General features: G+C 42.8%; 2 protein-coding genes across 5 annotated transcripts in view; both read right to left on the bottom strand.

Annotated features, from left to right (window-relative positions):
* The window catches only part of Kiaa2026 (KIAA2026 ortholog), a 96,608-nt gene extending 91,771 nt beyond the window's left edge, over positions 1–4,837 (bottom strand). For all 3 annotated transcript variants that reach the window (XM_029536632.1, XM_029536629.1, XM_021197671.2), the window contains exon 1: positions 4,101–4,837. In XM_029536632.1, the coding sequence (XP_029392492.1) occupies positions 4,101–4,708 (608 nt within the window). In that variant the 5' untranslated portion in view covers positions 4,709–4,837. The remainder of the gene's footprint in view (positions 1–4,100) is intronic.
* A 2,420-nt stretch (positions 4,838–7,257) lies between these two features.
* Ranbp6 (RAN binding protein 6) lies at positions 7,258–11,803 on the bottom strand. Of its 2 annotated transcripts, XM_021206164.2 has the most exons (2): positions 11,650–11,789; positions 7,258–10,534 (listed from the first exon to the last, which is right to left on the bottom strand). In XM_021206164.2, the coding sequence occupies exons 1-2, from the start codon at positions 11,662–11,664 to the stop codon at positions 8,468–8,470; spliced, it is 2,082 nt and encodes a 693-aa protein (XP_021061823.2). In that variant the 5' UTR covers positions 11,665–11,789; the 3' UTR covers positions 7,258–8,467. The 2 variants fall into 2 exon arrangements, with proteins under 2 accessions (XP_021061823.2, XP_021061806.1); XM_021206147.2 differs by having other exon boundaries at positions 7,258–11,803.
* Between the last annotated feature and the right edge of the window lie 202 nt (positions 11,804–12,005).

The following is a 12,005-nucleotide window of genomic DNA, read 5'->3' on the forward strand; positions in this document are numbered from 1 at the left end:
GAAACCCTGTCTAAAAAAAAAAAAAAAAAAAAAAGTCTAAAAGTGATCTGAAAGCTAAAATACAAGTATAAAATGGAATAAAACTTTTAAAAATTGTTTTTCTCAGGTATTTGGTCATAGTACCGGAGCTTACAATCATATTTATAGGCTACAAAATAAAAATATACTGTACTCTACCAAGGCATTTTTATTGTAAGAAATCTACAATATTCTCAAATATTTTCAAGTGAAACAAACTTTAGAAAAAGTTTACAGTACTGAAAAGAATACCTTTTATTGGTGCCATAATATACTCTTTCTTAGCCTTCTATCGAGCTGCCCAGCTTTCAATATATGGTATATAAATTTTAATCACAAACTTTTTTTAAAAAAATGGTTTTAGAGCTTTATTGTAGAAAGGCAGAGAGAAAGAGAGAAGTAGGAAAAGAGAGGCTGGTCATGGCCATGTGGAGAGAGGGAGGAAGGGAAGGGGGTTAATCACAATCTTTTATAATCTTTCTCTCTCCCAAAAGGCTGCTAAAGATCAACAATTCTCATATAAAGTTCTGCCTTGGTACCCTTGTCCAACACTGTATTCTCCTGTCTCCAGATCTGTGCATTTCTCTTCACCTATCAACCCGAAGGAACAAGATAATGTTTACCAATATATCAAGAGGACTTTATGTACTATCTAGTACAGAACTACTCAAATACATATTCAATGATATTAATTTCATCTAGCTCAAAACTACAATGTCTTGAATAAGACATAAGATATTTTAAACTTCACCCCCGCCCCCACACCATAGTTTATACAATGTCTATATACCTCTAACATTCTAGAACATAGCTCATCACAGTAGTCCCAAAACATGTTCCCATGTAACATGTAAGAGTACTTTATAAGCTAAGCCAAGATTTCAAGTCAATCCCGTCAAATTCAGAAAATTTATACTATCAACTAATCTAGTTTGTCATCTGTCACTGAATGGATGATGAAACAGAGATCTGCTCTAACTTGTTCACAGTACCAGTATCACTAGGCTGCTCACTAATGATAATGTGGCTCCTCTTTACCTAATACCTCATCAACTGCTCAACAGAAAGCTCAATTAGCAGCTCAAAATAAAACAATTTTTTTTTACATGTCTTTATGGAAAGGGTTGTGTAACCCACAAGTGGAAGTCAGAGGGCAACTTTCAGGAGTCAATTCTCTCCCTCTACTGTATCACAGGAGTCCAGGGATCAAATCTGGTTCTCAAGCCTGGCAGCAAATACTTTTTCCCACTGAGTATTCTTGCCAGCTCCATATATGCAGCAACTTTAAAGTAATTTTTACCATTTGAAAGTAATAACTCAGTGTCTAAGAAATATACATCAGAAGACAAAACTTAGATAACATGTGATACTTGTTGAATTACTAACATACCACCACCACTCTATGATACTCATAAGGTCATCTCTTTTCCAAAAATCATAATCATATAAGTCTGTAGAGTACTGTTCTTGAACATTTATGTATCCAACTTATATTCCAAGAAGCTGTAACCTCCACTTAGTTCTGCCCACTCAGAATACTTGCTAAGTTATGACTCAGATCTTAAGCTAATAGAAAAAAGAAAAAAATTAGTACCCACAAATATAGTCTAGCACTTACGAAATGTTTGCATACATCAAATACTGGAACAAAAACACGAGGGACTCAAAACTATTGGAGACCATCACATTACTTGTGCTACTAAAACGCATGCATTTTTATTTCTTTTGGCCTAATAAATCAGAGACATCTATTTTATTAACTTTAAAACATTGCTAGTTTAAATTCTAAGTGTAAACCTCATGGGGCTATTTCTGGGCATAAGCTATTAGGAATAATGATATTTATATACTTTTATGCAAAACAGAAATAAACTGACATTTTGTAGACAAAGATTTGTTATGCACACAGTAATTTTGAATTTATCTATAGTTGAGCTGTATGCTACCCTTTAGAACTTCCATAGATCTATCCTGTCTCATTCTATGTGCTGTTTTTGCCATCTGTAAAACTAAGTGAATGACAAGAACTCTAAGGTTCCTTCTGTGTTTCAAATCCTGTGACATCAGTTTGGAGTATATTTAGCTATTTATAAAAAAAATGACATGTGGGACTGGAGAGTGGCTCAGACGATTAAGAGCACATACTGCTCTCTCCCAGAGGACCAGTGTTTGATTCCTCGCACTCACCTCAGGTGGCTCACAAACACCTTTAACTTCAGCTCCAGTGACTCTGACAAACTGTGGCCTTCACAGGCACCTGCACTCACATGCATATAAGCCCTCTGCCACAAGTTAAAAATAAATCTTCTTTTCAAAAAGTTTTTTAAAATTTATGACATTTGAATGGACTGCTTTTTAAATATGTGCCATTTCCACTACACTGCACTGTAAAGAGTAACAAACACAGTTTAAAAAAAAAATCACCAAATAAAAATATTAAACTTACAAAGCTAATTTGTAAACACTTAACCTATTACCAAATAATTCTACTTCACTGCAGAAAGCAAAAACAACTTTAGTCTGTTTAAAGCGAATCTGTCTTTTAATGAGTTAACACTCACTATATTATTTTTAGTGAAATTAGTAATAAATTTTAAAATAGTATATGAGAAGCCAAAGAGAAATGAGAAACAGATTATTTTACACATTTTATACAATGTCCAAGTCCAGATTTGAGATAATATTCATTTTATTGCACTACTGTGCTTAATACATTGAGTTACATGACCTATATTATTGACTTTGCTAAAAAAAAAAATAAAAAAAAAAACTCATTTAGTTCTCACTGCAACCTTTTTAGTAGATAATATTTTATAGACCCTATTTTATAGACAAGGAAACAGGTCAAAAAAAGTCAATCAGTCAAGCTCATCCCGGGAATAAAACCCAAAGTCCTATTCCAGGAGCTGGAAAGATGACTTAGCACTTAACAGCCCTTGATGCCCAATCAAGAGGACTTGAGTTCAGATCCTATTACCATGGAACCAACCTGTAACCCCTGCTCCAAAGGAGATGAAGACTGGAGGCTGGCTGGAGCTTGCTAACTTCCAGTCTCTTAAAAAAAAAAAAAAATGCAAATTTCACGTTTTCCCAAAGGATTAATGTAGAGTGATAGCATACACCAGACACTTTCTTCTGATTTCCACTGCATGATCATGCCCCCCCCCAAGTGCACATACACTCTCTCATACATACAAAATAAAAAATCCTGGTAATTAATTAATCCACTTTAATTAACATTTCTAATATTTTAAAACTTTTCTATTACTGAAAAAGTTAAATTAACTGGGTTCATGTTCACTATATAGTGATTATTGTATAAAAAAAACACCTTCAGTGTCCTATGTTAATTTATTTTCTCTTACTAAAAGGGGGATCATATAGATGGTGTATACCAAAAGCACAGTACAATTTGAATTACTTATAATTTCTAGTAGAATAAAAAATGTTTGAGGCTGGGTTCAAGAGTGCTTGTCTGGTATGCTTGAAACCCTCTGTTCTATCTAGCACTGGAAAAAGACAGACAGGCCTACAGCATGCAAGTCTAATCTTATGAAAGACGTTGTGCTGGTGCATTGATTTCTTGTCACTGCAAAAAATTCAATTTCCTCATGAAACGGAAACATTTAATCCCACTAAAAATTCCAAATGGTTGAAACAGACAGTGAAAGATACAAATTTTGCTCGACCATCATTCCTTACGAGCAACATTATTTTTTTTTCTAAAGGTATCTCTCCCCACGTGCCATTGTAAACTGTCTACAAGTGGCGGGTTCAACTTCCATCCTACAAAAAGCTTTCCCTCCGCCTTCTCCCGTAACCCTTACGTCTTGAACCTTATCGACCTGCTATCCGAGATTGGGGTTCTTAGGACGGGGCTACCTTCTGGGCTTCGGCGTGGGTGCCCACCACACCCCTCTGGTCCCGCGCCCAGCGCGGCCGCTCCTCCTCCCGCGGTTGCAGCACCAACTCGGCACCTATCAGCGCCGCCCCCCAGGCCCTGGCCCAGCCCCTCCTCGGACACGTGTGCGGGTGTGTTTGTGTCGGTCTGTCAGTCCCACCGGGGACCCGGGCTCGCTTACCGAGAGAGAAGCGCCAACTTCTGCTCCAGCAACATCTCCAGCTTCTGGCCCTGTTTGGAGATCCAGTGGTCGACGCCGTGCAGGCGGTAGCACGTCTCCAGCATCAACCTGAAGTCCGCCACAAACTCGGTGATGCCCCTGTACTGGCCGCTGGAGAACTTCTCCTCCATCTTCAACAGACACAGGCCCTGGCCGGGCTGCTGCGGGGGGACGCGACTGCCCCGGCCCCCGCTGCGCCGCCCTTCGGCCACCTCTTCTTCCCCGGCGGCAACGCCCCCCAAGGGCTGCAGGAAAGGGGCGGTGAGGCCGCGGTGCTTCTCCTGCAGGAACTCGCCCAGGATGCGGTAGCCCTGCTGCAGCTCGTAGGTCAGCTCCTGCTCCTTGCAGCCACCGCCTGCGACCACCGTCGTCTCCGCCGCCGCCGCCGCCGCCGCCTCTTCCTCCTCCTCGTCCACCGAGGAGGCACTCCTCCGGCGGACCAGCCCCGAGGCCCGGGCCGCCGCCGCCGCCACCACCACCTCCTCCTCGTTCCCTTCTCCCGTCGGCGGTGGCGGCCGCTCCTCCTCCGCGGCCCGCTCCATCTCCCCCGGTGGCTCCGGCACGCTCATGCCCCCGGCAGGCCCAGGCTGGGTCGAGAGGAGCGGCCGCTCCGGGCGCCGGGGGACGCGGGAGCGCGGGCCGCTTCCTCAGAGATCCGCGGCGCCGCGCAGCCCCTGCCGCATCGGGCCTCGCTCTCCTCCGTCGCCCGCCGGCCGGCCGGGGACCCGCGCGCGCGGGGGTCTCAGGCTCGCGCCCGTGGGGCGGGGTTACATGGCGCGCGGGGGAGGGGGGAGAGGAGAGCTAGGTGCCCTCCTCTCCCCTCCCCCCGGCGGCGCGCGGCCCGCGCCCGCCGCACGCTCCACACCCCGCCCGCTCACCGGCCCGGCCCGCGGGGCCTCGGCGCCCCACCCCCTCCCGGGCCGACAGGGCGCTGGGAGGGGGCGAGGAGTAAGAGGGCTCGGCTCCTTCCCGAGTGGGCCGCAGCCCCGGGCCGCCGCGGCTCCGGCTCCTCCTCTCCCTCACACCCCCTCCCGCCCCTGTCTACCTGCGGGGGGACCCGGGCAGGAGGAGGCGGCGCACGGACCGGGCCGGGCGACAAGTGTCAGTTAGAAGCCCCGCAGGCGGGAGGGGGCGAGGGGAGGGGCGGGGAGGGAGGGGAGGGCACTCAGCCCCCCCGGCCGGGGAGCGCCGGGGAGAGAGGCGAAGAAAGAGCCGCCGTCGCCATGCCCGGCGCGCAGGCGTAGTAGCACGGGGTGGCCCCGCCCCCTCTGGGCCCGCCCTGCTCCGCGAAAGCCCCCGACTTGGCTCCCCGACGGGCTCGGAGGCCCAGGGTGTTGCGCGGGCTAATGATGTCATCAATATGCGGACTTCTGTAAGGGGTGGGGTGGAGGGAGAAACAGAGCGCCTGCGCTGGCGCAGTCTGGAAGGCGAGCAAGAGACTGAAAGTTTCCTTTTGGCGAGACCCTTACTAGTTTTAAATTTTTTAGTATTTTTTAGTTTTCTCAAGCCAGTTACTAGATAACCTTTGTTAACACAAATGAATAACGAGAATGAACAAGATTAAATCCTCTCCGTTGTAAAATATTCTTTGTTCCTCTCCTTCCTTGTGACTGACTGGGTTTTAGTTTTTTAAGACAAAACAAAACAGCATTTAGAAAAGTTTAGAAAGAAAATTAAGAGCTCCTCAAAAGAAGAGTGGTTGTCTGTAGAACTCTAAAACTCTAGTTCTCGAAAGCGAATCCTGTTTTCTATTGAGTTTTAAAAACCTAAAAACACTTGGGTTCTTGAGTTCCGCTAAGAATTTAAGAGAATGCAATCTCACTAAATAGTCTCCATATGTCTATTCTAAGCTATACAGCTTGTCACTGGTGTGGCTTTAAAATCTCGCTACATATTTTTAAATGACTAAAATGTGGACTCACTACATTAGTTTACTTGTTGCTTAAAATGAGGGGGAAATTAATGAACCCCAAGTAGACGTTAGTGCTTTCTAATGAACATAATATTCACTTACTTGCTTGAAACGTGGAATGAAACATAAAACCAAAACTATAGAAATGCAACTTAAACATGATATTCATAACGAAATGGCTGAGATACTCTCACCTTCAAAATGGTTTACGTCTATAAACAAAGACTTTAACTATTAAAGGACTGATAAAATTTAATAGCATAAAACTTTCTTGTGGGGGCTCAGTAGGTACCAGTTGTAAGTAAAACAGTGAAACAGGAATACAAGTTATTAAAGTACTTCACATATACAATGACTTATACACGTGCAGGTATTTATCTGGCATTTATAGTTTTCTCTCATACATACCTCGGCTCATGATGAGAAGAAAGTGGGACAGTTATACTTCAGCAACTGGCAAATATGTCTGGCTAGCTTTTCCTTCACTTCCTCTGACAAAGCCCACAAATCTAAAGCCAACTAAACTCGAGCAAATGTCCTTTTAGCCACTAGACCCATTTCAAAACTACACAATAGCTTCCACTTTCTGAACCTTGTGCTACTAAGCACTTGGTAGTCATTATCTTCTTTGACTCTCACAACAACCACGTACACTACCTATTAGATAGGCGATCTTACAGATGGGGAAACTAACAGGAAAAGTTTGACAAAATTCAAATTTAAGAACTCTTACTTCAAAACTCCAATTGCTCAATTACAAATCATTTGTCAAATTTCCACAAGACGACAGGAAATGAAAACAGAATATTGGTGAAAGATTTCTTAAGACATATAAAGAGCTCCAGATAAGTAGAAGGAACCTTAACTCTATTCATGAACTAATCCTAGTTATTATGAAAGAAAAATCAGGTCCTTGGACTTAAAAAAATCGTTTATTAATAAGAAACATATTGTTCGTAGGTAAACTATAGATAAAAGAAAAACTGGCACTTAGTCCCACCACCCAGAGAAAACATAAACTTCAAGGTAGCTATTTTTCTATTTATTTTAAATACAATTATAACCATAGAATACATCAAATTCTGAACTATCTATAATCCTAACTTTATATCCCTGTCTGCAGTAGTCTAGATAGACCTAGTAGGGAAGGGAAATTCCACGTACAAAATTTCTAAAGTATAAAAAGAACACAGTAGAAGGACAATCAACAGTAGTAACACTGACAATTTATTGAGCACTTACGGGTTCGGACATATTTGGTCTGTTACATACACAGTACTCACAACAGGCTCAGGAAGTCACAACAGACATTCTTGTTTGTAAGTTTTGAATGAAGCTGTTAAGTAGAAGTTTTTTCCTATCCTACCAAAAAAAAAAATCTCTTCAACCCTAAAGACATTCCACTTAATGTAATTAACCCTAAATTGATAGCTGTTTTGTAATACACATACACTGATATGTGACTAGTCTTAAAGCTCTTTTCTTTTTAATGTTCAAGGATAACATTTTGTTTCAGTTTTGGTAGAATCTGTTAGGAACTGCTTCAAAATAGAACTCTATTTAACCCCCATTCTGAATAAAGGTTTCCCTTAATGTTTGAAATGGGAGTAACAGGGATATGACATACAAACACAAAATAATACTTGGCCAAAACATGTAACAATACCTGACTCCCACAAACACTGACTATTTAGTATTTATTATATTGTTCTAGTCTGTCAGATGCTTTCAATGATAAATGTCTCCTCAGTACCTCCTCCTCCACACCCATGAATGTTTCAGTTCTAGATAATTTTTTTAAGACCAGTTTGGTTAAGGAGATTTAAAAGTTCTCATAACTCTCCGCTGGACATTTTAGGAACTGGAATTTAGACATGTTATAACCACTTTTCAGGAGTACCATATGAAAAGGTTCACTTATGTTGTAGAAAACAACTCCTACATCCACTGCAGTACCTTGACACACTCAGTTCTAGCATCCTTCCCTCACTGTAACAAACAGAGTACTACCAAGGAAGAACAAGTCTGTCACTGTATTCTTCACCCTCAATTCCAGAAATATTTAACCTGGAAGTCTCCCTTTCTTTCTGAGCTTTTTGCATCTTGTGACAGTCACAGACATCTTGGCACCAAATATACCGTCTGCCCAGCATCAATAGGACAGACAAATAACAATTTATACATTTCACACTAAGTTGGAAGGTGACAAATAACTCTAAGACGACTGGAAGCACAAGTTACAACCACTGTTTTAAGAGGTGACACGTGCAAAATAAACAGGAGACCTTAAGACTAATCCCGGAGAAACACGGAAGTATGAACTGCTTAGCAGAGAGAAATGGTGTATCTCTCATTTGTAATGAATCCACTCACAACACTTTGTAGCTACTTTTATGATAGATGGTATTAAACTGCTTCAAGCAAAACTGAGTAACTCTTGTAAAGCTTCCTGCTGTTCATCATCTAGTTGGGATGTGCATTCCAACCATAATTCTTCAGAAGTCTGTATCTGACGGACAACATTAGCTAGGCGTTTGGCACAGGGGTCTTCATGGCTAATAGTCTCATTAATTTTTCCTTCTGCAATTATACTGATGATTTTGGGAAGATTGGAATTATTTGGACCAACCACAACTGGGTGGTTGCTTTCAATTAGGTCACAGAGAAAATTCAAAGTCTGAATAGCTTCTTCTTTATCTTCATGCAGCGGAAGCCATGATAGCCAGTGTGGGAGAACTTCATCCACGTTTACACAGTTGGGCTTAAACTTTAGAATCTTTCCAATTGCTGAGATACAGTTCTCTGTAGCAATCACATTCTTTTTGGTTTTGGAATTTGCACACTTAATAACTTTTACCAAGAGTGGAACGGCTTCCGAACACAAGGAACGATAGTCATCTCCACCAAACTGTGCCATGACTCCCAGTCCATAAGCAGCAGCTTGTCTGACTTCAGGGTTGTTGTCTCGCATATTGAGAAGCATTGGCCATCGAAAATACTCAACATACTTAAATGAGGTTGGACTGCAGTGCTCTATGATGTCATCAAATATGCATAGTCCCCACTGTCTGTCTGGCCATGGCCTACTTGAACAAATTAGATTTACAATTAATGGGAGTAGCTGCTCAAACCATGGCAAAATTTTTTCCTTGTAAGTACTAAATAATGAGTGCAAAATATCTGATACTTTGGTCAGAATATAAACATCGCATTCATCCTCATCTTGAAGAGACATTTCAACCTGTTGGTCATAATTTTCTTCTTGCCTTTTTACTTGCCGTAACTCTTGATTTTTAAAGTGCCCTTCAAGCTTTGCCTTCAAAATTCCTCCCAGTTCTTCCAAGTGTTCATCGTTGAGACAACCATCTCCCATTACTTCAATGGATTTGGCAAAAGAATTCATTATTTCTGAGAGTACATCTGTATCAGGTTCGGTTCCAATTGCCTTGATTAAGGGATCACATATAAACTGCCACATCTGTGAAAGATACTCTGAGCCACGAATTTTTGCACATTCCAAGAGAAAGGGCATGGCTTCCGCAGCTGCCACTCGAACATTGTCATGAAAATAAAATTTCAGCAGAGGAACCATCATCTTCACAACTTGTTCTGTGTATTCGACAAATCCTTCTCTTAACTCCTTAGCATAGTAAACCAACATCTGGCAAGCAGTTGCTTTTGCTTCAAGTCCTGAAGTTTTGATTCCGAAGCTTTGCTGGTCTCCGAGGTTTACAAACTGCCAGCCATCGTCATCACTCATGTTCTCCACATCCTGTGTGTCTAAGAGAGCGACATCGGGCTTAGCTGAAGCAGTCTTGATAAGAGGCTCAATAACCAGTGGAAGATATTGCTCAAAGTCTTTGCCAAGGATTTTACACATTCTAGCCCAGGCTGAAACCATGTAAGAAGTCTGAGGGTCATCATCTTCCATGTTATTTAAGTCTGATTGTGTCTTCAACAGTAACTGCATCACATTTGATGCATCTTGCATAAATTTTTCCTTCCCAACAGCAAGTCCAACATGGCTAATGCACTCAATAGTTTTTCCTCGAAGAAGCTTGAGTTCCTTTTGAACAGCCAGCTCAACAACGTGTTTGAGTGAAGGCATAAATACATCATAATATGGAATAAAGCTTTCTTCTATTGCATCTGCAACCGAAGCAATGGTTGTCACAAGTTGTTCTAAGGCCAACTTAGTTCCATTCCGAATCAGCTCTTGAAGTTTAATTACCAAGATGGAGTGGAGACTTTTTACCATATTTTCCAAATAGAGAATTAGCAATGATTTCGGGCAGTCTTCAATAAAAATGACAAGAGCAGAAGCTGCGTGAGATTGCACACGCTGATTACCTTGGTTTTCCATGGTTCGCAACAAAGCTGTAATCACTATTTCATGGAATTTCTTTTGGAAACTAGGTGCAAAATCTGTAGCCATCTGTCCAAGTGTAGTACAGGCAGCAGCCCTTACCCTTGGATGAGGATCCTGAAGAAAAAGTAAAACCGAGTTAACCGTCTCATCTAGAATTGGTTCCATTTGCTGATGGCAACCTTCTCCAATGGCTGATAAGGCCATTAATCCGGCATGTCGACATTTCCAGTCAGGGCTTTGAAGCATCTGCATGATATGCTCCTTGGTCATTGGCAAAACAACTTTCCCACCAAGTCCACAAGCCAGTCTGTCTAGGGCACTCTCAGCAGCAACTGCATTGCTGTCAAAGTCATCTTCTTCCATTTCATCAGCATTTACCCAGTCATCATCATCTTGAAGGTCAACCATCATTGCCAATATATGAGGCACAGCCTGTGCAATAATATTTGTATGCTTTTTCAACATTGGAGTTGCAGTTTCAGATAAGGTGACTATTACTTCCAGAGCCAGCTGGCGTTGCAGATTACTAAGCCTAGAGTCTCCACATAACTTCAGACTCAACTGCAGAGTATCTTCTAGATAGGGACCCAAGTACTTAGGTACAGTATCTGCAATCTCGACAAGGGATTCTAGCACGGAATCATCATCCTGGTAGCAGGAATCATTCACAGCCTGTAAGATTCCAGGAAGCAAATCCGCAAAGTCTTTGAAAAGAGCAATATTGTTTTCATTAGCAAGGACAAACGTAGCTGCAGCTCTAGCAGATAATGTCCTGATTGCTGGATGCTCCTGATCTTGAATACATTGGTCCAACAACCTCTTGATGATATCCAAATCGTGACGATCTTGGTTCCCAAAAATCCCAGGAAAGTGCCAGAAAACGTGAAGTGCAACTTCCCACAGAACCACATTTTTAGAGTGAATCGAATCAATGAGGAATTTCAGACCTTCTGGCCAATGGTTAGTGCCATTCTCATCTATCAAATTCCTGGCCAGCACCGCAAAAATATCACAAAGCTTTTTCCTCATGCTAGCATGTGTTTCTAACTTAACGGCCAATATCAGTTCAATCTTGACATCCCTCTGCACTTCAGAAGGTAGATTTGGATAGACCTCCTCAAACCCTGAGGACAAAAGCCGTCGTAGCAGTGCGGCAGCCATTTGTCTCACCTCATAACCTGCTCTTCTATTTCGGACGGCGTCTAAGAGGAATGTAGTCTTACACAGACCTGGGATATTCTCATAGACCTCCTCGGCTTGCCTCCGCACCATGCAGCTTGGATTGATCAGGTTCTTCAGAAGCTGGTAAAACTCCTGCTTTTCCGACACGGTCGCCGGCAACCCTGCAGACCCGGCCGCCGCCATCGCGTCCTGTCAAAGCTACCGCGACCGGGAAGGAGGGAGGGAGTCTGCGGCTGGGAGCGGTGACGTCAGTGAGGCGACAGCGGGGATGGGCGGGGCGCTGCTCCCACTCTCCGCTGCGGCGGGGTGACGCTGAAAGGTGGGGGTGTTTGGGTTTTTCAGTGTGGATGGAGCTGAGTGCGTTTTAGGGGTATCGTCCTTCTGTTCTCCGATCCGTGTGTTC

Source organism: Mus pahari, chromosome 1 (genome assembly GCF_900095145.1).
Source record: "Mus pahari chromosome 1, PAHARI_EIJ_v1.1, whole genome shotgun sequence".
NCBI lineage: Eukaryota > Metazoa > Chordata > Mammalia > Rodentia > Muridae > Mus > Mus pahari.

Excerpts from the sequence above, each read along its gene's own strand:
- Ranbp6 (XM_021206147.2), bottom strand. The coding sequence starts at position 11,785 with ATGGCGGCGGCCGGGTCTGCAGGGTTGCCGGCGACCGTGTCGGAAAAG.